This window comes from Hetaerina americana, unplaced genomic scaffold (assembly GCF_022747635.1).
Source record: "Hetaerina americana unplaced genomic scaffold, ioHetAmer1.1.p SCAF_4, whole genome shotgun sequence".
In the NCBI taxonomy this organism is placed as follows: Eukaryota; Metazoa; Arthropoda; class Insecta; order Odonata; family Calopterygidae; genus Hetaerina; species Hetaerina americana.
The window spans coordinates 13,027,827-13,054,276 of record NW_027286985.1 but is presented as its reverse complement, the minus strand read 5'-3'; the positions used below and the strand labels follow the sequence as shown (position 1 = coordinate 13,054,276).

Here is a 26,450-nt window from a genome sequence, read left to right as displayed (position 1 = left end):
GCTCCCGCTCTTCTGCTTGGAGCTCTAGACGAGAAATCGGGCAGTCGGTATTAATGCTCTTCTGCTCTTCACTATTGAGGTTTCACAAGGAAATGTTTCATTCGATGGACGTTCACAGCGCCGATTACGGAACCTTTCAACAGAGAAGGTATTGTTTGAATTGCTTTCCATTTCTCTGTAAACATTTGTATGTCCACTGAGTCAAAGGCATTGTGGTAACAATTTTTTCACACTGTTTCTTTTCACCCCAAAGTTATGGAATGTAAATTCCCTTATTAAACACACTAGTATAGTATAACTGTATTTTTCAGCGCAATTCACTACAGTGGTTAATTAAATTGTGTTAGGAGAAGCTTGCGATAGAGCAGTACGATAGTATACGTAAACAGTATGAATTGCACGGGTCACCTATTTATTTGGATTTAAGCGTATGTTCCAGCGCCGCTTGAATAACGTTTCGCGTACGTGTATAACTTCAAGCTCTGTGGATACCTTTTCTTGTCAGTTATTCGCAGTGTGTTGAAGAGTATGTGCCAGGGTGTCAGGACTCTGTCCTCAGCCTATGTAGTTGTGAGTCATTGCAAATTGATCGCAATAGGTGACAGGTGGAAACTATCCTACAATCAAAATGGTTGGAGTACTTATTCTGATTTGTTGAAAATATTGCCAGTGGGGAGAACGATTGCTTAAATTTATTAGTGCTAGAAATGTGGATTTCGACCGGTATGAGGGGCGTCTTGTACTTCCCTTGGAACTAAAAGTTAATTTTAGTTCTCAGTTATTTTCTAATGACTCTCCCGCACGAATTTATTGGTGCATATCTTCAAATAATTTCATAATGTATCTGATTTATCAAGTTTGGGTACTATATCTAGAAGTACACCCAGTGGCTTTAAGTATACAATCTGCGTCAATTATGCAACAGGTTGAATTTCTATTTACCTTTTTTGTACAAATTGATAATCGATTTTCGTACTTGGTCGTGAAGTATTTTTGTGCTCGTATTATTAATAAATTGTGTTACTTCCAAGTTTTTCATTAGCAACAAAAAGGTAGGTTAGGCACTGCTGTATAATTTTCGGGAACGGCTGGCTTGTGACAATTTTTTATCCGATCGTCCGAATAAATATATTTTAAGGTGACCCCAGTTTCACGCTGATTGTTGATGGTATAGAAATATGCCAAGTACTGAGATAAGACATTCTCCCATTCCGGAGGACATCTCGGAGCCTTAAAAAAATTGCTTATGCAGATAAAATCCGAACAGGAAGTCTGCTACAGCTTTAGACGAGCAAGATAAAGTGTCTCTTCTCAGCGCTATATTCGGCTGGAAATTGTGTCAGTTTGGGCCGAATTAGCCTTTTGAAGAGGTTTCTTTTCTCTCTCCTCCATTCGGCATAAATGTGGAGCGCACGGTTTGGGAATCGAGTTCGTGTAAAGCGATCATCACCGAAATGCTTAATCGACAGGCGAAAGAAACTTTTTCAACGAGGGAATTGTTGAAGGGTACAGTGCGAAAATTTGAGATTTGTAGAAAAGATAAGCAGAGATGTTTATATGGAGCGCAGGGCATACACTTATGCATCTGAAACTTAGTCTCTAGGGCAAGAAGGTTAGAGGCGTAGATCAGAAGCTTTTGAGATGTGGAATGGGTGAGAATGGATAAAATAATTTGGATAGATTGGAAGTCTAACGACGAAGTTAGGGTGGGCAAAGAGAAGAAGCTGCTATAGGAAATCGAGATTAGACGGAATAAGTTGGTGGAGGAAATTTTTTAAGGTGAAGGGATGTTTAAGGATAAAAGGGTAAATGTTGGTTAAGTAAAAAAGAGAAAGGAAGAGAATGCACTTTATACATAGGCCGTGAGCAGGCAGAAAAAATCGAGAAGTGGAGAAGGAAATAATGCAAGGTAATGAAATGGAAATTCTCTTAATACGGAGATGATGAAAGTCGTTGGGTACCGTCCAAAACCTATTTTTAATAGGTGGAATAACTCGATTGAAAAATGAACGAGTTTGCTTAAAATTTGTTACTTTCTAAGCATAGTCAAATACGTTGAATTCAAACAATATGCCGGCAGCGAAATATCATGCACGTTTGATTATTGCTATATTTGCTGATAATTCATTTAACGTACTAATAAAATAAAAGGAATACGGGAAAACTTTGTTCTGTTTTCCATTTTTATGAATTAGGAATCAGTTTCGACTCATGCGGAATGCATAATTTTCATAATTTTTATTAGGTCGTGTCATGTAATGCTTAGGTAGATTATATCTGTATTTAGTTTCTAGTTCTTCGCAATTGGTGGACATGGAAAACTCTGAGAAGGACAATTTCTTATTGATATCCATGAGAAGGGTTAAATCCAATTTTCTTGTGCCTCACTCGGTCTCCTAGAACTTGTATGCTCCCAGCCACGTGAAATTGAATTAAGGTGAAGGGATGTTTAAGGATAAAAGGGTAAATGTTGGTTAAGTAAAAAAGAGAAAGGAAGAGAATGCAGATTTCCCTTTCGAGATTATTTTTATTATGTGTATATTCTTATGCTTGCGTATTCTTTCGTGAATACCATTCTTTTAATTAAGATTGCTGTTTGAGTTCCTTAACCTATTTTTTTGCCCACCTACTTACCTGCAACGGTCACGACTTGCCCAATGAATTGGGTTTTGGCCAAGTATTTTTCGTGGTTATTGTCCCTCAGTCCAGTGGTTGGAAAACACGCGTGTGACCTATTTACGTACTGAGACGATTCCGAGCCGGTAATTACTAGGAGTAAACCATAAGCAATATGAATCCTGGGCATTCATGCCTATCATTTTAGTGAAGTGATAAAAGAGATTTTAAATCGTATAGTGCGATAAAACTTTCCCGAATGTAAATTTTCGGTTCTACCTTGGCCTGTAAGTAGTAAATACAGTGTTTCAAACATTAATGCAATATCGTGTAGCCGTTCACCTTCACGTCACAGCTCACGTGAATTCCGTCGTAATTCTATTCATTGCTGTCAAAAATTGTGGAAAGTATTAATATAGATTTCCGATATATCCATGAAGTGACACCTAGAACTACGCATATTTGTAGATAGTGGGTGATGTGTGGCAGAATTGTGGAAACTCTGGCAAATAATTCGTTTGCTCGGCAGTGAGTTCATTATAGAAGACTCATTTCATAATGAAAAGTTCTAAATTTTGCCAATCGAATTTAAATGATCATATTTTTTTTTGAAATATCCTCGTGAAACGGAAATGTTTCCGAAAATTTGCTTTCGTCCTAAATAACCGGGATATTTAGCTTTCACGTAGAGAAATGTTGCCATACTCGAGATGTGTTTGTGACATGTTTTGTGTGCTCCATAAGATTTCCATACCTTGCTTTGCTTTCACTGCCTTGAAAGCCAAAACCATTTGTGAAAAAAATAATGGTCAATTAAGGGCATGCGGGCATACTATATGTACATTACACCTCGTTATTTTTCGCGTTCGGAAACTCTCCGCTCAACACGTTTGAGTATGATACTTTTGTTATCGGCGGGCAATGTAGGGCGAGGATGAGTGCTGCCTTTACCCCCATAGTTTCTCCTCCTGGCTGACGGGACCGACCTTCCCGCCCACGACTCTCTCGTCACCCTTCCACCCCCACACCGTCCTTTCTTTTTCGGGTTCCTACCCCCTTCCTCCCCGCAAACACTCGCCTCCTCTCTTTCTTCCCCTCACCCACGCTCTCTTGCACATTACGTTCCCTCCAGATCCGAAACAGAGGCGGCTCGGCGTCTCATCATCTTTCTCCTTCAACCTTGTCCCACTTAGCGTCAGTGACTTCCCCTCGTCGGATCGCCCGTCGTCTCCTGTGCCCCTTTCTCTCTCAACAGACCGCTCTTTCTTTCGGTCCTCTCCACCGCGTACAAACACACGCTACCAACTCCTTCCTCCACCTCTTCCGTAATTCATCGCTCAAAGGAGGCCCTCTGTGACCCAACTCCACGCTAAGGGTGGGCAATCAATCAAAATCTCTTCCTATTCCCCCATTCCCCTACTTCCCGGGTTGCTCGTTTTGGTTGTGTCAATCGTCTTGCGTTTGTGGCTAATGACGATACTTATATCGGAAGGCTCTATCGATACAGTTGCTTCTGTCTGCAACGTGGTTGCATCATGATTTGGTGGATCGTTTCTCGGTATCCGTTTTAAGTAAACTATTTTCGAAGTCAGCATTCTACATACGTGGGCGTGATGTTTGGTTTCGAAGTCAGGGGTGAATTTAGAATACAGAGTAAAATTACAGAACTTATGAAATAATCTAGTGCTAGTACAAATTGAAATTTTCACATAATCTGTGGGCTATGCTTTGCCATTTACGGGTGGTGGCCTAACACCCCCCACCACACACCCCTGCGGTGGCTATCCGTGCACCATGTAGGTATACCATTGTTCCGAAATTTTCTATTTCAATTCAAATCGATGTTGAATTTTACAATTACGTTTTGTAGTAGTGGATAAGTTTTTGTATTGATACTAATTTTTTATCCTGATCTTTCGTAACACTTGTTAGTTAACTGGATTTGGTGAGTACAAGGTGTGATCAAAAAAAGACCGGACTGATTTTATGTATAACTTGTTTATTTCGACGGATACAGCTTAATCAAACTCGTTGCCCTCAAAGTACATGCCTTGGCTGACGACTCACCTTTGCCAACGTCACTTCCAGCTCTCGAACCCTACCTGGTAATCAGCCTTAGAAATCCTCTTCAGGTCCGCCGTACAATTAGTGTTAATGTCCACAATAGAGACGAATCGGCGCCCTTTCAAGGTTGATTTTAACTTTGGAAACAAAAAAAAGTCTGATGGAGCCACGTCTGGAGAGTAGAGTGGCTGCGGGATCACAGAAGCTCCGATTCTGGCGAAAAACTCCGCACCCGCGGGAAGAATTTTGATGCGACGCGCGTCATGCCCAAAATGGCAGTCAGAATTGTCTGGCAGGGTCCAAAACTAATGTTCACTTCCTCAGCTATCTCCCTGATAGTTAAGCGGCTATTTGCCCGCACCAAATCGGTCACCAACTGGACATGGTTGGGGTCTGTCTAAGTGGAAGGCCGCGAATTTCATCTTTCGCGTTTCGCGAGTCTTCATCAGTCGAGGTTCTGCCCGATTTAAAAGACGGTACCACTCAAAAAACTGTCTTCGACTGAAAGCTTCATTGAACAGGCTTGCTGAATCATTCCAAAAGTCTCCGTAGCACTTTTGCCAAGTTTGAAACAAATTTTCACGCACACACTCTGTTCCTCCAGCTCCTTCATTGCTGCCGTTGCACGCGGCGGCGAACTGGCGAAGACACTTACCGCTGCTGCTGCGAAACGACTCGACGTAAAAAACGTAACACTTCTCGTTTTAGTCATCAGATGTGACGCTAGATGGCGCACTGTGTATTGTTCCGATCCGTTGAACGGTTTGCGCAAGTAAAATCAGTCCGGTCTCTTTTTGATCACACCTTGTATATTTACTTCATTGGAGAGTTTTATTCCGCACTTAAGTATACCATTTCGCTATTTCCTTCCCTGCGTTGCTTGCTGTTGAATATTGTTTGTTCTATTGTTAGGCATCTCCCTAATATTCTGCCATTTCGTTCGCCAGGTGCCATTGGCAACCTATGAGATGGAAAATCAAAACGGAACATTCTTTCTTCAATTCGTATCAGTAGATTCATTCCTTTGGCTTTCCCTCCATGACTCCGACCCAGACAATCCCCTCCTTTTCCCTTTTCTTTCCCTCTTCCGGCTCCATTTCAGTATTCACACTTCATTTGCCTCTTTGTGGAAACATTCCTTTTCTCTTCTTCCGTATATCCTGTCATTATTCCTCATTCTCTTTCCCGTGTCTCTAGCAACTCCCTTCCAGATGGCATTCGCTCTACAAGCCTTTGTAGTTGGCTCTAGCAGGCTAGCAGGTAACCTCTCCGTGATGGCGACAATAGAGCGACAAGTTGTTTTTTTTATTTCGAGTCTTTGGAGATTTTGCTCTTGTTTTCCCCATCAATTTCTACCTCATAGAAAGCCGTCCGTCTTTATTCTTTGATATCTTTTGATTTCCAATCTGTTGGCTTTCAATTTCAGCTTTGCAAAAGGAAGTGTCCTTCACTCCAGCTACATTCCTTCGTAAAGGTACGGCTGCGCAACAATCGGCGGGTCGCACATTCTTCTCGTATCCTCCCACAACTTTTTTTTATCGGTTTTCTTTTTATGGATGGAGTTGATTAGTGTCGTTATTAAAAGAAATTTTGTCACCGGTAATAGTTTGACGTGAGGTTAGAAATTTTCAAGGAATTAAATAAAATTGTCCCCGGGGGATATTTAACGTCTTTTAATTTTCATGAAATTTTGTGCAGTTATGATACTCGTGCGTCATTTTCTCTTGCTGTCAAAAGCATTCAAGTGTACGACTCTTTGAATATGGTGACCGGTGAAGCATGGCGCACGACCAGCGGGCCTGATATACATATGTATATTTGGCGATATTTGAAATTTCATATGATTGCGCTAGCTTCCATTAATTTTATTAATTCTTTTGTTGCCGGTGATGTCGAAACAAATATCTGTGTAGGTTACTTCATGAATTCGTGTGAATTCAATAAAATAGTTCACATTTTAGTACAATTTTCCTTATGCGTCGCCCAAACTTAAAATATCAGTCCACCGATAGATAGAGTGTGTGTGCCACATTCGTGGAATAAGTGCTGAAAACAGATTTTAGTGAGAATTGTAAAATTTACCTCAAATGTTCACGGGGTGTGCTCCATTCGAAAATTACTGTTAACCTCGGGAATATCGAAGGCCTATGCTCATCTTTATTTATCACCCAATCACTTTTGAATGCTACATAAAATAAATGATAATTAAACTTTATCAATATTTAGATTGGAAGCCTGATAGATCGATATAACTATTTTGCCATTTATTTCAATCTAAGTACCCTCAAGATATCATTCCATTCTCAATGAGATAAAATATGCCGAAATACGAAACTTTCTATAAGTTCCTTTGCTTTCACTTATTACCGGCTGATTTCCCTCTTGCCATCTATTGATCTACAGTTTAAACTTGCCACACCGGCAGTGTGTGTGTACTTAGCAGTACGTACAGTTTGTCGCCATTATTTTGTTTTTTAGTGTCAATCAAAGCTTGTTTTATGTGTAACTTCACTCTCAGCTGACGTTTGCGCGAAGCCGGGTCTCATTTTGTTGCTCGGATTGAGCCAATTCGTTGCAATTTATATGCGTATGTGTAACCTGTGTTTATATTGAAGAAAATATAGATTTTTTAATTGTGTTAAAAATCATATTATATAGTTCGTACAAGTTTATTTGAAAAGTCTCCTCTTCCTTTTAGGGTGGGTCGTGTCATTTAATTAAATTAGAAGTGAAATTTTAAAATCTTTTTGGCATGTTTAGTCGATCAAAAGGTAAACTTTAGGCCAACCTACAAGCGAATTTCTGTTTCAAGTGTTGTACAAACGCGTAAGCTTAAAGGAAGAAATCTTTCCGTGTAGCATATTTTTTTGCTCCTCGCTTGCCTAGCACTCTCCCCTCTATCACAGTCATCAACATCCCATCACCAATCTTAATGCTCTGCCTCCATCTCTCTTTCATCCTTGGGATTTCTACCACAATTTCCTCTCCTTTCCCCCCATATCTAGCACCTCCTCGTTGTTTTTCCTCTGTCCACTTAAATAAAGACCGCCCAAATAAAGATCACAATATATCTATCAATCCATTTCACCTTATACTTCTCCACACCCACATTCCAAATGCTTTGGAACGGTTGAACGAATAAATGAGGAGAAGAAGAAAGTAACCGGAATTTAAGAGGTGCCAGTTGTTGGGTTGGGTGTTGGTTTGTGTTTTGTTAACAGGGACAAGGGAATTGTTGCTGTACCGTTTGGAAGCTTGTGTCCATCTAAAACCTTCATTAACCGGTAAATTACTGATAGTATAAATAATTTTTCTGTTCTGTAAATGGAGCATCAATTCTACTCGATTCTTATTTACTTAACGGTGTACAACTCTTTGGAAGATAATTTTTTACGGCCAAGGGCTCGGTAGGAGATAGAATACTTGGGCTTTCCTGACTGCCTGTACTGTTCCTGCTTCGTTCTTCAAATTAAAAAAAAAGTCGGCGTCGCAGACCTGATTAGGTGATGGAACTTGGAGGTCTATATCCGCAGGAATTCCATTCGATAGAAAACAGATACAAACCTTAGGTGCATTAGACCCTTTTTCATTGTACTCCAATGAGAAGGGAGGCTACCTCATGCAAAATGCTGTGTGCAGCATTACTCCCAGTGCAGCGGACGATGTCATCAGCGCCGTTTCTTGACGACCGTCGCATGTACAGCGAAGCACCTGGCCCTCTGTGTGGCGGCAACACTCACAAGGCTGTCCAAGCGCAGAGTGTTCATTTCAGCGTGGATGTATTGGGCGGGATATATTTCTGTCGCATCCCAAGTGCGCGGCGCTTAGTCTGTGCCTCCGGGAGGGAGGCTGGGTAGGATCACATGACGGCGTCACAGACCGGACACTATCCATTCATCTTCATCTATGGAGAGCGGTCGGATCCCCCCTCGGAAGAAATGAGGTTGGCGCACCTCATACGTTTTACGCAGTCGCAACTCAGGGGACGTATTTCTCCCATTTCTCTCTTCCATTCTTCCTCTAAACCTTATTTCTTGAAAGTATTTCACTGCCCCTCCCCACCTCCACTCTTCCTCAATCCCTGGCAGGTCGTGATTTCGAACCGAAGGTAAATTCTTCTATCAGTAATTTCGATTTCCTTCTCGTGACGATGGTTGAAAGGAGAGGAATTCTATCTTTTCCGAAAGGGTAAGAATCCTCCTTTGCTTAATTGCTGAGAATGAACGTGAAAAATTTCGCTATGCGTGCATTGTGGTGAAATGGAAGACAAATGGAGCCATTAAGTTCTTAGACATGTTCAGAAGCAAAATTTAGCTGCCGTTGCCGAAATGAATTACTAGTCGTATGTTAATTGGAAGAGTAGCGGGCTATACCAAGATATGTTCGAACTACTTGCTAATTAAGACGTCAAGTATATAAGCCCATTATATAAAATATATCATTTTTCGGATAAATTTGTGGCGTAATATGTACACTCAGTTAATAATTATGCATTTTTCGGATTTAGGGGTGTGATATTGCCCCCCTTGAATTTTCATTGCTGATATTTTTATGGTTCCTGAATTGTATCCATCATGTTTAGGTTTCTGATTCATCGTGTAAGACAAAGAACTAATTGTACTGTTTGCATTAAGCAACAAGAGCAAAAGAAAGTTATTTTAAGATAAAGGACGTCTAGTGTGCTATACTGAAATGTTTGCATTCTACACTATGAAAGTACTCTCTATATCTCTTTCGGAAATTGCCTTCTCGTTTTGTTGCCATTCCCCTTCTTTGGGTACTCACGACCCTCAATTTTTTACCTAATTTTAAATTTCCCTTCTCTTATGAAAATGTTAATCATGGAAATGTGAAATAATTACTTGATACGGTCTTTATTATTAGAATCCGGGTGAATAAGCCCATAGTCCGTCCATGATTCTATATTCTGATTTGCTGAGGAGTGAATTTACATTGAAACTGATTACACTTTTGGATCTAGAGCGAGACTTGCGACGAAGAGAAGTATTTTTTTGGAAACTTTACGCTTCATTAAGGATTTGTTCTCTTTTTATAACTGGGTAAAGTACTCAGTGACAGTAACGTTTAACTTTTTTCTTTCCTGAATTCGTATTTCTTTTTTTAAGTTACTCAGCTGAAATATCGTGATAAGTTTCGCTCTGGTGAATACGAGCCACCTCGTATCTAAATGGAATATATATTTCCGAAATACTTGAGTATTGTTTTTACTCTATTTTAAACCTAATGGTGGAGACTTTCTTTTGGAAAAGCTAGAAAGGTTATTCAGCCTATTCCACCCGTAAAATCTAATTAATCTCTTCAAAATAAAATCGTTCTCAAGATAATCGATTCGCTGTGCCCAATGTTCAAGCACTCATTTCCGCTAAGCTTATTGCATTTGCTCAGGTGTCCGATTTAAATATCGTCCAATTTCATTAATTTCCTCTCTGTTTGAAACATTGTGATCGTAAGATTCTAAAATCTCGTTTAAGTCTTTGGTATTTAAAGATTAACGGTTATGCATCCGATAATGAGGAAATATTTTTGCATTTTGTAAAAATTGCTATCCTGCTTGTCTACCCGTGGTAATCTAATATGGTAGGTTTTGGACGGAAACAATAAGTGACCCCTGCAAAATTTCTAAGCTGTTCCTAACACGACACAAAATGACACCTTGCACTACAACCGTCGGAGGACAGTTTTTGGCGAGCGTCTCATTGAATCAATGTGGTAGGTTTAGTCTGAGGCTCACTGAGAAAAACACGAAGGTGAGACGAGTCACAACGTAGGGAGGCTAAGATAAATGTTAACTTTGGAGAGCATTAACTATAGTATTTAGAACAGTTCATCTATTTATGTAATGCTTCATCTATTTATATAATGCTTTTGAAGAAAAAGGGCTCCAAGTAATACAGACATAAAAAAGAAGAATTGTTTCAGGTGAAGAAGTTTTTTAAACGAGGGATTTGATAACAGAACCTGAAATAAGGACTTATATAATTGTCCAGGAAAACTTGTAATATGGATCGTAGTATATAATGGGGTAAAAACTTGATCTTTGAGGTCTGAGGATAAGCGAAAATTGGTGGCATTTTAGATGCGGGTGTAGACTCTAATTGGATTTTAAGTAGGCATTCAAAGAAGGTAGGAAAATGGATGGGGGCATATGAGTGATAATGGACTAGTATAGACAGTGGTAGGGGGTAGGAGATTCGGTAGGCGAGGTAAAAGCAGGAAAAACTGGGTAAATTGGACGAAGTGAAGTCAGGCGGCGAGTATATGGATTTGAATAATGGCTTATTTAATGCATATTTTTGATTATTCATGCAGTCTTGTGTTAAATGAGACTTAGAAATGTTGCAGAGCTTGGATCCCTCGATGACCTACCTTGAATGGCGGTCGTGTATTCTAAATTATAATATATCCTCTTTATTTATGTACATAAAAAATTTGGACAGCAACAAACAATATAAGAACACAAAAAAAACACTCACGTTATTTCTAAATAATTTCGACGGAATTTAGCTCCGTCTTCCTTAGAAGAAACAGTAGTACTCAGTAAGTGGTTGCAAGCATTGCTGAGTAAATTGGAAATTCAGTGCGACAGGTATGGGATGAGAATCAATATTAATAAAACAAAGGTTATGCGATTTTCTAGAAAGAAAAAGGCTAAGCTAAACATTAAAATAGGAAGGCAAAAGCTAGAGCAGGTAGAATAGTTTACGTACTAGGAAGTTTTTTGGACCAACACGGTCAAAGTAGTAGGGACGTAAGGAGAAGAATTGCGCTTGGCAAAGAGGCTTTCACAAGGAGGAGGGAGTTGATGACAGGGACGTCGAGTAAGGATGTTAAGAAAAGACGCGTAAAAACTTTGATATGGGGCGTAGCTATGTACGGCGCGGAAACGTGGTCATTGAAGCAGTAGGATAGACGTAGACTGGAGGCTTTTGAAATGTGGTTGTGGAGAAGAATGAAGAAGGTGAAATGGTCCCAGAAGAAAACAAATGAGGAAGTACTTGGTATGATGGGCGAAGAAAGGGGTTTGTTGGGAGAAATCTTAAGGATGAAAGAAAAATGGATGAAGGGCGTATTGATCGATAGTGGAACGTCGAAGACTGTGATAGAGGGGAGTATGTTAGACAAACGAGGAAAGGGAAGGAACAGGATAGGGATGTCGGACGGGACGAAGGAAGAAAGGAAGTAAACAGAGATGAAGTGGGACTTGATGTAGAGTGGGGTGCTGGATTGTGTTTTGTCAGGAGTCACAAAATATTTATTCGGCAGTTGTGTCCAAACAAAACTTACCTTAACCGGTAGATAACTGAATAAATATAATTAATGCGAAGGAAGGAGATGGCGTCGACCAACGAAAACATATAATAAAAACACTAAAAAAGCACACTCACACGTATTCCAGAATTTTTTGCTGTCAAGATCACCTCCCTTGGTGGGCAGTGAGACATTTCACATAATACACCAATGAATACCCAAGTACAACATTCACCTAATTTTTTTTATAAATTCAGCTAAACCCGACGAACGGCGGCAACATATTCATACGGATAAAAGTGTTGGAAAAATGGACACAAGTGCATAGTAAGGGCAAAACTTCCTTTAGTTTCATTCAGCATGCCTATTCTGTTCTTCCCCACACCTCGTCTGCTTAATATTCTCCTTTCTATCACAGTCTTTCATCCTTAATCCAAAGGCTCTTAATCCATTTTTCTTGCCTATGAAAATCTCTCTACAGCCCTCCCTCCTCCCCTATCAGCCTCCTTTGTTTTCTTTTCTATTCATTTTGCGGTTTCCATTCTTCTCCACCCTTGAATTTTGAAAATCTTCTATCTGCGGGTATTATCTTGCCTCAACGACCAGGTTTACACGCCGTACAATGCCACGCTGTGTATGAAAATTTTCACTAAACTATACTTTACATCCTTACTGAACCTAATATTCATCCTCTCTTTTCAAAAACCCCTTGTTGTCTAGTGCACTCTCCTTCTTGTGCCCATACTACATAGTTCATCTTCGTCCAAGTCACATGCTAGATAAGTGAACTACTCCTATCTGCTTAGGTAAAGGTCTCCACTGTTAACTTTTAAAGTAGCATCTCGTTAGAGCATTAGAACCTCATCTCATGGAATTTTTTTATTTACAATGATCTTCCTCTCATTCCTATCGCATGGGTTCTTTATATGCTCAGTTTTACTTTACCCTGTGCGACTCTATTCTTTATTTATTTTGTTCCTCTTCTTCGCACTCGTGCCTTGCCTTCACCCTTTAATTTCTCTCCTCTCACCTCAGTAAATGTGATAGCATAGTGCCGAGGTGCACGTATTTAGATGTTCTTTTGTCATTATGTGCACGGCCACTGCCATTGACTCAGACGTTGCGTAATACATTCTCAGCCGCACTTGGCTCATTTTTCCCTGTAAGGGAGAAGGTCAATACCCGGGGAGGAGGGAATCGCGTGTGTGGGCGAAGGGTCACGAGTTGTATTTTTTCCTTTCCGCAACCATTGTTGCTTGCGCCATGAAAGCGAAACAATTGACGTTCATGAGCTTCATTTGCCTGCGATAACTGCATCCCGAGCCCTAAGCCCTTCCCAGCCCCTCTCTTTAATAGGCAGTCATGATTTTGACATTGAAGTTCATTTTTGAAGATTTTTGTTCGTTGAGCGTGACCAATCAGTTACTATCTCCTGCTAAATGCTCGTGTTTTATGTACTTGTAAACTTGTATTTCTTAATTAAAGGCGTATCAAATACGGTCGTGGATGTTGTGATTCTCCAGTGTAACTCTTATTATATAATCAATTCGCTCTTTAGTAATTCGTTTTTTTCGGTGATTCTTCTAGATTCTTTCGTTAATTTAAACAAAATTCATGAATCTTTCGCCTAAGTAACGAATCAGCATTTTATTTCTTGTTCTTTCTTTAACTGGATTGATGAAAAACTGCTCTCCAGTCATTATTCAACCTATGCCATTATCCCTTCATATTTGCATGCCATTAAGCTGCGCGGTTATTTTGCTGGCGTCTTGAGTTTGCAGCAGTCACAGAGGAGACTTTACTCTACCTCATATCGAACTAGTACCATTAATGGAGTGAATAAGCTATGGTTTCTTTGCTCGTGATTGACGTGCAAGTATTGCATCCAATTTTCAGGTACTTGAGAGCTGTGGTTGCTATCGCAGGACAGAATTTCTCTCTGAAAAGCTGTCACACTGGTAACGTTGCTCTTGCGTTTGCTATAGAAATTGATTACCTTTTTAAGCCTACCGACGAAAAGTATGTTATACGTCTACGATGAGAAGATGTAAAAGTTTTAGTGGACGAAAAACTTACTTAAGACCACTATTGGATTTCTGTAGTTCAATAAATAGTTTTCAAACTTGCTATTCCAGGTTTATATTTTATTAACCAAAAAGCACCTAATTGTAATTTTGGGTTCATAAATTTACAAGCGTGCCATCATTTCCAGTCTAAAAATTCATTGACCAATAAACAATTGTATTTTTATATTTTTTTCTGAGATAAATTTGCATCATAAATGCAGAATATTATATATCATTTCACATTTTGGAAATAATATGAGCACGTTGGACCGCATAGAAAGCAGTAGGAAACACGGAATATGTACTGCATGCTTAAAGCCTTGATTTCGTTCTGTTCATTCGAAATGAATGTTTCTTAAGTGTATATGGACGTTGGTCGTTCGTAATTACTTGTATTTAATGGGGAATTATTTATGCTCAGCTTTCGCTGATTAGGAATGGTTTTGAAAATTTCTAATTAACAGCATGAGGCTGAGTTAATTCTGTATCTTAATCATTAATCAACTGAATAAGTGGCCGTCACAAGTGTCCGCCGCTCATTCCCTAGATCTATTTTAATGATGGCCTAGCTTCCCGTCTAGCCAACGTGCTTCACCGGCGTACAAAGTCTTCTGTTTCCGAAGTCGAATCAACTTCTGAAGGACTCGGAGAGAAAATTACTATCTTCTTCACGCGCACCTTTATTTGATTGTTTATTGATCCGAAACGGAAAGAACTGTTTTACTATACATGCCGAATTTTGCTGAGCAAAGCATGTATATTCTTAATATCTCTAACGCCCTTGTGTCTATTATTCATACTTACTATTGTTTTAATGCTTAGAATATTTGTTTTGAAAGATTACTTTTCCTATTTAATCATTTATGGAAAATAAAATCACAGAATCAGATTAGATTAAGTTGGTTTTTCTTTTAAATTTTTCTTCACAATATTTTAACGAAACATTGTTGCAGTCCTATTTCTTAGCTTCCAATAATCTCTTCATTCGTGTAGTAATAATTAGGGGAGACGACCGGGAGCTAAGATTATTTGTGTCATTACAAATAGGTTGGAATTTTGAAGAGGTAGCATGATTAGGGTATGGGGAACGATGGAGAGAAGCCCGGCGTTGACATTAGCCTACTCCTTAAAGAAAGTTGCCAAGGAGTTCCACAATTATACGATATGTACCATCCGATGGAAAGCGTACTTCAGTTGGAGTTTTATTCTCGCACGATTATCAGTACAAATAGGGATCGGGACACCACTGAAAAATTCTACCTCCATGAATGCGGGTGGCCCTCAGGGTCGGAAGTCAGTACACTAATCACAGTCTCCTCTTGATTCTTTCCTGTTTATATTTCGGTATCGTGTCCTGTAATGTACGAAATACGCTTGAGTAGTTCAACGTAACCCTAATCGTTAGTTCGCTTTTTGCTGTATTCAATTTTTTTCCGCCATTCTTCCGCAATCTCAAACTACGTAAAAATATGCCCTAGGATATCCCTGAATTTTATCTCAATAGTTTCAGCCTCAACTTTGTGGAAGTTCATTTTAATAAATGAAAAAGAAAAACTTTGTTCCAATCCACCACTCATGTGGTGGATTGTGGATGTGGTGGATTGGACTTACGTGGTATAAGTGGTGGATTGGAACAAAGTTTTTCTTTTTCATTTATTTCCCTGAATTTTCCTCGTCTTTGTATTAGTATCCGTGACAGATTCTGTCTCCATCCATTTTCAGTAAAAGCATCCCTTTCAATGGGATGACATTTTCACTACAGAGATATAAGGTCTTGTGTTCTGATCCCTGTTTTATTTTTCTCACTCGATTTGCGGATCGAAAGAATCTTAATGAAAAAGTAAATAGCAAACCGCATGGTATGCAGTCACGGGTACGGAAGTTACTGTTGCAATAATGAAATCCAGGGTCAGTTTATCAAATTTCCAAATTCTTCATTTATTTCATTTAAATTTGGAAGTTTAATTTAAGAGCGAAATGGTAAACATATCGCAACGATGACTCACCGCCAATGGAAATATGCGCCCCCAATAGAATTTCCATTTATTCTTCTCAAACGCAAATATGTCCTCCTCCCCGTCTCGCTCGCCGTTTTATTTTCTTCGTTTCACTCGTGCAGGGATGAGGGGTCCGTCTTTCCACAATGGGTTTTGAGTTTGACGCGTTAGGGACGGTGGGGACCCACAATAGGAAGCCAGCCTTCTTCCACGCCGTAGGCAAACCTTTCGCAGCGTTCGTTCGATTCGGAGCCGCGCCCACCGTGGCAGTTCCATTCGGCGAGACTCCTTCTCCCCTCCCCCTTTCCCTCCTGGCGTCTGCTCCCTTGACGACCTGCGCCCACCCAACCGTCCCCATTCCACCCCTATTCCTTTATCCCCCTCTCCCGTACCTCCATTCCAACTCCTTTTGTCACATTGATTCAATCAGTTTGTTTTGGCGTCGCCTCAACATTAATTTGCGTCAGTTTCTTTCTCTAATCATCGCTTGTGCGGGGAATCAAAAGGTCCAGTTGACCATGCATTCTTCAGGTTTCCCCATCCCTATCGACAACCTCTTTTGTGTCGTTTTTCCTTTCTCTCCGGCCAATTTTTCTCATGACGTATTATGGTTGTTTTTTCGTGCTCAGTTTTCGCTATTTTTACCGCCGTGTTTTTCCCCGACTGGAATTTTATCGGCTAGCTTGGGTAACCAGGTGATTGATATTTTCGCTGGCTTATCTTTATGTTCACCCGTAGTCATTGCATTATTGTTGTATCTTTAAATACACTTTTTATGGAATGTAATGATGTGGAAAGTCGGATAATTTTAAAGGCGAGCAACTTCAAAGATTTTAATTTGCGTATCCTGATAATATGTTTTACTGTATTAAGATAGCCCTCGAGTCTTCGTGTCTGGGTATACTGTTGGCCAACTAAAAAGGAAAGGTGTGCGATTTGTTTTGAATTATTTTCTTTTATGATAATTTCGCCCCTTTATTGATATTAGGCGATGCGGTGTCTTGGATGCCATTGTTTCTGGATACATATTATCTTTAAATTCACCAGGTCTCATTTTCTGCATACATTTTTGGTCTCGAAATAATACCCTTGATGGTTCCTCTGGGTCATCCATTTTCCATCGCATCTTTCTAATTTTACGTCATATTTTCTGGAAATTTTATTGCAACTCATGACCGGATGATATTTTGTCAGTTCTCTTTCGATTTTTTCTTCCTTTCACCCATGATGTAAAATCGTCATTAGTCAATCTTAATAATTTGTTTTTGTTCGCCCTTTATTACCAGTTTTTTTAAATTTCAGTTCATTGAGAATTTCCTCAACAGTAAAGATGAACTCTGCTACAAATTAGTCAGGTGGCTCATCAACCCCGTGACCTGTGATACAGTTACAAGGATAAAATAGAATTTTATCCTTCTAAGCATAATTGAAGGTAGCAAATCCGCCACTTTTTCGTGAGTGAGCGGGACCGGAAAATAAATACAATAAGAGCTCAAAGAACGCTAAAGTATAAAGCGATTATTATTGAAACACAGAAGACCCACTACCATCAAGCTATAGTATATCCATCTATCGAAGGTGCCAAAGCCATTGTATTAAGTTGTTGGTACTATGGAAAACACTATACTAGAATTAATGATAATACATTAGTTGGTCAGTTTTTACTGAGAATATTATAGAATCAGCTTTCGTTTATCCCGTTAGGGTTCCTGCATAATGTTTTCCTTTCCTCTATCCAAGGTACCCTTTAACAATATACCTACTTATGGTTTCGAAATATAGCCTTTCATTTAGGGCAAGATCCGTGATAACACTCAAGTTGGATGCACTTTCGTCACACCTTCCCTCTTTCGCTTTCATATATTCCCGGCGATGTAAATGACGCTCCACGAATTAATCTGCCCTTACTTGACCTCCTTTTCAAATGTCAACCTCGTATTCCTCTGGCGCTGCCGGATGATTACGGACATGTTCGGTCAGTGGTGGATTCTATTTTCATTTTCACTGCTCGTGGTGTTTTATTAAATCTTCTCCCCATAAGCACATCGGACTTAACTCTATCGTGTTAATAATTTAAAAAAGTACTTCTCATTGAAACGATATCGTGAAATAATGTCATTGACGGCCCGATATAGGCAGTTTTATTCTGTGAAAAACCTTTCCATAAGTATTTCGCCCATTAAAATCTTAACCTCCATTCTCATAGCTCCTTATCATGCATACTTACGCAGACTGTATTGTCGAAAAGAAGAAGAGTTATTTGAAAGAAAATCCTATTAAAAGGTTTTCTATAAGAATTGTTCACTTATTCAAGTGTCCATGTTTTAATTGTCTAGACCCTGTGCTTCTTTATCTCATGAGCGACTGCCATTTTGATGGTGCTGACAGAGAGGGGCTTTGTGGTGAAATACTAAATGTGCTACTTCTCAGAAATTTCATTATTTCATGCAGGTTTCCAAAGTAATGCCGTTCCTGGATTTTCATAGTTAGCGGCGGTAAAAATACGAGAAATTATGTTCGTGTATGTATTATCGCGTCTAGGTTGATTTGGGGGCGGCGGGCCCAAAATTTTTACCATTCATTGGCTTCCTTCATGCATGCACGGACGTCGCCTCTCCCACCCTCTCTCTCTCTTTATCGACTTTGACCGTCGCCGAACTGCAGTTTAGCCCGCGCGTGCATGAGCTTCCGCCGCATACTTTTTCCTACGACCGACCCCACCCCCAACTCACAGCCCGGTCTCCCTTCGCCCCTCCTCACTCTTGATAATACAACCGCCCCCCACCGCCACCATAACGGCTCCTTGTGATTCTCCGTGTGCGCGACTTGACCCTTCCCCCCCTTCGCCCCGGTCCCCGTCGACGGAACCTTCGGATGCAACCTACGCTTTCCCCTTCTCCCCCCGGCGTCCCTTTCTTCCCTGGGTCTCGATTCCCCGTACGCTCACTCGCAGGCGTGTGCTTCCTTCCGCCGTCCTCCGAGGCCTCCCTCCCACTCGCGTGCATGCACTCGGCGTGGCCGTGCCTTCTTATTCTTCCCTCCCCCTCCGCCGCAAATTCTCTCTCCTCGCCTTTTCCCCCGCTTCTTCCCTCCCCTCTCCGATCATTCGTTTTATTTCCCTCCCTCCTCTTCCAACGCCAACTCCCACCCACCCCGCCTCACTGCCGCTCCACCACCTCTTCCGTGCGGCCGGGTCCGACTCTTCCTCGTTTCTCGGAATCGCGTCCCCTTTATAGCGGCGCCGTGTGCGTGGCGCGCGTGATGTCGCCGGCGGTCGCCGATCGTGCGGTTTCCGACATCCGCGCACAAAACCCTCCCCTCGGCCACACTCGGCCAGCCTTTTTTTCTTCTCTCCGGAAAACCCCTCTCTTCCATCCGGTCTCCAATTATTTAAATGTCATTATTATTTCTCAATAAGAATAAGAAGGGAACATAATTGACAGTTATGCTTTGTTCTTGGAAAAGGTTGTTATAATTGTAAAGATAATATAACTGCGGTCTCAATTTTCAATGAAACTAAAAACTAACAAGCTTTTTAACCCATTCACTGAGCTTATGTGACAATGCCGCACAACCCGATGCCATACCATTCGAATTTTTTACCATTAATTTAGCGAAATTATTTCGATTGAGCGGCTTAGATAGGTTATTCGTTTAACTCGTTATTTCAGCCTTATCTGAAACTTGGTCATTGATGCAAGATGTTGTGAGACATTAGATGGAGTTTTTCGAAACTGTGGTGTGGAGAAAAATGGAATAAGTAAAATGGACGGAGAGTAAAACAAACGGGCAGCTACTAGGCGTGGTAGGGAAGGGCTGTTGGGAGAAATTCAAATAAGTTAGAAAAAGTAATTGCATTGCAGAGCATTTTGATTAGTTACGGAATGTCAAAGGCTTTGATACAAATGGAAGAATGTTAGGCAATGAGGTGGGGAAGGTGAGATTAGTCATAATGAACGGAATAAAGGGAGGCAGCAAGCATGTGTAAGAGGCGAAGATTTAATTCAAATAAGGGGGCCACGTTGTGTGGCGTTGGGTGAGGCTTAGAACTGTAGCAGTGATTCCCTCAGTCAATATTATCCGTCCTCAGTCTACCTTTAACATTAGTTTTTTTCCCGACGTATCGTCCACTTGCTGAAATTTTAACTCCCGGAGTAGTTTTACCAGTGAAAGGCATGAAGGCCTTCGGATTTTTATTTTTCCTTTTTCGTCAGGACGGGAAGGGAAAAGAGTTATTATCTGAATGTTAGAGGACGACTGGGTAGTCGGGATGCGGGTGGAACCGGATGATATGGCACGGAGTGGGGCGGGAGAAGGGTGGTGGGAAAAAGGAAGGCGCGCGTGACTCCATGCCTCACTCCTCTTGAAGTCGAAAAGTGGGCTATTGGATTTACGTTGTGAGGGAGGGAGGAAGGGAAGAGCAGGTGTAATGCTGGCGGGACACTGTGTTTTGCCCGTGATCTGTAATCCGACGGATGCGAAGACGGTGGGAGAGTGAGAGGGGCGAGGAAGGAGATTTGCGTCTGGTTGCGAGATGCTCCAACACAGTTCTCCTTCTCGCCGTCTCCGAGGGTGAGATGTGAGGAGCCATCTGTCGGGACGTGGCTGAAGCCGCTCGGTAAGGATGGGTCGACGTCCACGGCGCTGTTTAATTATCGCGTGTGTTTTTGTGTGTGTGTGTGTCAGTGCGTGCGTGCTTGTGTGTGTGTGTGTCAGTGCGTGCGTGCTTGTGTGTGTGTGTGTGTGTGTGTTTTCTGGACGGGAGAAAGATGACGTAGCCGGGGCATGTGTGATCGCGGGGGTGCGTGAGAGGGGCCGCGAGTGTGGGTTTTTTTCAAGTCGACGACGGCGCCTGGGGATACGGGCGCAGCAACGACCTCTTGCGATAGTCGTTTCGCTTTCGATGAGCTACCTCGTATTTGGGACCGAGAGAAGGGGAGGGGGTTGTAAAATGGGGGGAGGGGCACGACGACAGAGCGGCCGATAAGGGCGAGCTACCGCGCAGGGGGACGTGCAGGAGTCAGATGATGCGGAAAGCGTCTCTGGATGGGGGCGACGTTGAGCGGGGTTGGATGGAGCGGTGAATGGTCCCTCTGATGACCACCCTGGGGGCGGCTCCGGAAAACCCTCTTCCACTCTGACTTGAAGCCTACCTGCGTCAGCTTCTCCATGCTAAGATGCTAGCTGAAGTTATGCTTAGATTTCTGGAAATATTGTTTCTAACGAAAGTTATGGAAAATTCATGTGAATAACGTAGATGAACAAAGAGTTCACTGAGTGTTTTTTCCACTCACATTGTTTTCGGGGATTATCAGATACCTTAAATTCGTTCAGTGCCCACTGCTATTCGACAAAACCCAGAACTAATTATGATTTTGCGTATTTTAAAATTTCCATTGTCTTTTATTATTACTTGGACACTGATTACGTTGCCTAATAAGTAAATAATTTTATAGACATTAGGTGCACTGCATGAAAGGGGAGCCCTTGGTTTAGTACTTATAGCGTTCTTCCGTTGATTGTTATTCAACTATTGGGTGTTCAAGTGCTGAATGACTTTCGGTTATTTGTTTCCATTTCCTTTCATTAACTTATTTTTCCCCTAACGGCAAGCTGGCTTTGATATTAAGCCTTATTTGGCGAAGTGAAATATGAGGCTAAAACCTAAAATTTCACTTTGCCAAATGAGACTTAAAATAAAAAGCATTCCAACTTGAGCGGAGACTACAGAGGCTTAAATGTGGCGTGAAGCTTCCATGATTTCTGGCTGTTCATGGGATAATAGCCTAGTGAAATCTTAGCATGCATTTAATTAATTACCTGTCATCATTCTTTAAGTCTCAAAATTTCAACTTCTGCTCCAATTAATTTAGAACGTGAAACATCGTGGCGCATACGTCTTAGGTAGTAATGCAAGATTCGCTCGTGAGCTGTGTTATGTTCTGCAGGGACTAGTAAAAATCGACATCTCTGTTAATTTTCATTTGCGCATATGATTCCTCCCAGTGGGAAAGTAAATTTGGTTCTTCCTCGGCTATTTCCTTCGCTTGCAGTAGTGAATAATTTCTTGCATTAGTTGACCATTTTGTTGATAAATTTAAAAAACTTCAAAGTAAACAAAATTTTTAATTCTATATGAGCAACCGAATCGGCTAAGATGATTCTCATAATGTTAACCGTTCCGCGTGGTGAACCTTTCATGATTGCAGCTATTTTGTATCGGCGTTAAGAGCATTGAATAAAGAGCACGGCGGCCGTGCTCTTTATTCAATGTAGATTTGCGATAATGTTTATAGTTTATACATAATATTGCACAAATCTTTGTTCAAGATTATAATTCTTCTAACAAACCGAATATGACAGAAGTTTTTAATAATTCTCTATCTAAGTAATTTTCCGAACGGAAATTAGTTTTATATCTGAACAAATATTATATCCTGAAATTTTTCACGTCGAAGCCATTGTGCGCGTAGTGACTTCTATGCACACTGGCTTCCTTTGTCGTCGAGGAGACAGTATCTATTGAGATAGATATGCCATGCGAATGGACAAATATTATTAACCAACACAAAATTATTAATATATGCTGATTAACCCTCATCTTTTCTTTCTCTCCACAGGTGTTATCTTATCAATCTGCGGAGCCTGTGGGCGGAAATCCCTTCACCCCCGACCTTCAACCCACGTCAAAAGCGAAGCGACCGCGACCTCGTGGACCCCCGAAGTAGCCCCCGTGTCGTCCACCCGCGAAAAGTTGTCGTTCCTCAGCCGCCCTCTCCTAGGGTAAGGGGATAAGAAGGCCTTTTTCGGTGAACCGGGGACATTTTCAATTGGGGGGTTTTTTTGATCGTCCCTCCGGAGGAACAACGGCGAAGCAGCCGAGGTGGTAGGGTCAGCGACACGGAGAGTCGCGTTCGAGGAGGGAGGGAGTCGGGAGTGTCGGAAGGGGTCCAGCCCCCGGTGCAGAGTCGCCTTGCCCCCCCGGGGGCGGCGGGGGTGGAGAGGAAGATGCGTCCCCCCCGTGGACTGCAGAACAGGTAGCGCGGCGGCGCGCCACCACCGCAAAACGTCAACGGTGCACAAAGGTGTTCGAGTGATCTACCCTTTCATAAGAACTCCCCACCTATCCCGTCACTCTCGTGAAAATAAAAAATATCGTCTCCCACCCCATCATTCCATCCCCTCCCCCCCGGGTACTTGATAACGTTTTCCATTTCTCTCCCACCCAGCTTTATCCTTTCTTAAGTTTTCGGCAAATTTCCCTCGGGACGCGGACGCGTCTCGTGTCCGCGTGTGTTTTCTGCGTGCGCGCGTGTGTTAGTGCGAGCGCGATGGACGCGGAGCAGGACAGCTGCCCACCGCTGGCCTACGCGCCCTCGGGTCACACGACCATCCTGGACAAAATGGAGGCGGGCGAGGCGGCCGCCTCCACGAGACTCTTGCTTCCCGTGAAGACGGAGCCGCGACTGCACAGTCCGTGCGACGCCTCGCAGTTATCCTCATCGGGGGGTGGCGGAGGGGCGCCCTCGGGGGTGCCGCCACCCCTGTGCATCGAGACGACAGCGCAGTTGCTGAGTCCCTCGTCGTACTCGACGCCGTCCTCGGGCACCGGCTCCGGCGGCGGCAAGAGGCCGCGCGTCCACGAGGAGTGGCTCCCGTCCCCCGGGCAGGCGTCGATCGTGGACCCCATGTCCCCCTCCTCGGGCCCCGGCGGGGGCGTGCACCCCCCCGGTGGAGGGAGCAGCGTGAACGGCCACCCCTACAGCAACACGACCATGTCCAATGGATATGCTTCCCCCATGTCGTCCGGGAGCTACGACCCCTACAGTCCAAACGGAAAATTAGGTAAGTACTTCTATCTCTACGCACCTTCGGGCTTGATACAGCGGCGCACTAATGTCAACAAACTTTGCACTTTACCTACTAATAGGGTTTATCTTTGATAATCTTTGATTACCTTAAGTCAACATGTATGGCATAACTTCTAATTATTTCACGAATCATTCTGTAGAAGAAGGGAGAATGAGATATATCCGTTATCCTTTTGTGTATTTTATTCATATACGGTCATTAGCTACTCTATAAAGGGGATTAATTTATTCTCATGGCATGTTTGTGACCCCTTTGAAGTTTCTGTGAAAGAAAGTAGTCCTCAAAGATATCCTGTTCCTGATTCAGGTCTTGAACGACCTTTAATAAATGGGTGAGCCATAAGTTTATTCTACTTTTATGACAGTCATTCAAGTTTAGCATGAATATAAGTTGGCGCCCTGTAGGCTTTGCAATATTCACGGAAATCGTCTCTTTTATGGTTTACTTAATGCTAAGTGGCACCTTTAGTGCTCGGTTTATTTTATGAAATTTACCTCGCCATAGCAATTTACAAAATGCATAATTTAGCAGAGGGTCTATCCGGGAATTTTAAATTTACGTCCAGGTAAACTTTTGAAAGGAGCTAGGTTGGTGTGGGGCTATGTATGATAGAGTTTGCATTTAGGGTAACTGAGTGAAGGGGTAGGAGAGGAAAGTGGGTGACCTAGGGAAGAACAATAGAGTGGATGGAATATTTGGAAGGGATAATTGGAGGAGGAATGATATCTTTTTCAAAATATGGGCATCGTAAAGGTGTTCCGGTTAATTTTCTCGTCATGAGCAATGTTAAAGGTTGAGAAGAGTAATAGTAAAGTTCAATTTGTGGCGACGAGAGAACGAAGCTCTGGTTGTAGTATTTGACTCTGGTTAAAATATATTGGAACGGGATTGGAATTACTAGATATTCATGAAATATTTGTTTCAATAGTTTTTTTACTTTAATTGGGTCAATTTTATGTCCATTTCCAAAAGAGCATGCACGGTGCTTTCATTCATCCATCTCACAGCTTGGGCTATTGTTTATTACATTTCTGAATTAGTGATGATTGCCTTTTTTGACGCCAGGCAAAGACTAATTACATTCTTTTTACTTATTCATTTAACAGTTTATTTACAATAAATATGTACAATTTTTTTTCATTATATAAAATGTTATGGCAATTAGTGAGAAGGCTGAAAATAGGTTTTATGTCCTTCTGATAGAGTGACCGATCCTTCAAAGTTCAAAAACACAACAGAGTTTAAATCAGAAAATAGCTGGAATTGTTAAATTACGAAAAAGTATATAGTTAACCTTTTGATGTTGATAAAAATTGATGAAGGAAAGGTTCTCGTATAACGATGATTTTCAAATGAACGGCGTCTTCTTCTCTCTCGTGCAATGTATGCTTTTTCATGTCATTCTTTCGTATTTTTTTTCTCGTATTTCCGTGAACACTCCTAATTCATGTGATGAGGGGATCACAATGTGGAAAGTTCATTTTGCACGAGAGCAGTTCGTGGTCGTTCGGTCACATAGCGAAAATGGGTGCTGATCAACGAAATACGTTTTCCAGCCGAGTGATTGAGCGTTCATTGTCCGTTGACTCCCTTTCTCTCCTATGTCGTGGGCGTCCCCCTCCCCCCGTCTTACAGGAGTGACGCCCAAGTCTTTGAAGGTGGTAGATTGCAACGTCGCGGGGATCGTTCCCTCCAGATCTCCATTCCTTCCCAAAGAATCAAAGGGTAACAGCAGCGAAGGGACACAGCAGGCAAGCGTGAACTTTCCTGAAAGGCTGTCGATCGTCTTCTTGCCGGCTTCTTGATTTATTTTTTTCTTTCTGTCTAATGAAATCAATTCTCGGAAGTGTAGTAGCTATTAGCGATCGTCTTGGAGTTCCGGGATCTCTCGTGTTAGCAAAAGATTGGCAAGGAGTTCAACTGAAAGGATTCTCCAATTGGATAAAATTGAAAAATGGAATTAATTTAGCTATTCGATGTCCGAGGAAATTCAATAGCTATTAAAGAATTGAATCATAATTATTTTTTCTTTTAATCAGTTTCGACTCAGAAATGCGGGAAATGTACCCGAGTCCACTTGTTCGTGCTGATTAGTAGTTCTTTTAGATCCAGCGAGATAATTAGATTACCATGAGAACTGGGTAGCTGGGGCCAAGTAAAATGACCAGATTTATTTCGTGCTCGTTAGCTATTGCAGTGCAGGAGCCTACTAGGGGTGCCAGGAGCGACCCAAATCTTCGAGCGAATACAAAGCTCCCCACCATTTTTTTAAACGCCGCTAAGAGCGGCTTTTTCATAATCACGTTGCTGTCTGTGTCATATGTTTTTTTAATGGAATGATTTAAGGGTATTCATTTTCCGGAATGATAACCGACTTTGGCATTGCACTAGATTTTCACCCTTTATTTTACGTGATTGCTGCACGTAGGATTGGATTTTTCCTAATATTTTTATGATAATTTTGAAATTTGATATAATCGAGTTCCTAACTCACCACCCCATATTTACTTATTAATATAGTCAACGGATGTACGGCTAAGCAAAGTTTGTCGCTTTTTCCCTTTTC

General features: G+C 41.6%; 1 protein-coding gene across 2 annotated transcripts in view; it reads left to right on the top strand.

Annotated features, from left to right (window-relative positions):
• The window catches only part of EcR (Ecdysone receptor), a 553,030-nt gene that overhangs the window by 288,203 nt on the left and 238,377 nt on the right, over positions 1-26,450 (top strand). For both annotated transcript variants that reach the window (XM_071590773.1, XM_071590772.1), the window contains exon 3: positions 22,633-23,857. In XM_071590773.1, coding sequence (XP_071446874.1) covers positions 23,344-23,857 — 514 coding nt within the window. In that variant the 5' untranslated portion in view covers positions 22,633-23,343. The remainder of the gene's footprint in view (positions 1-22,632; positions 23,858-26,450) is intronic.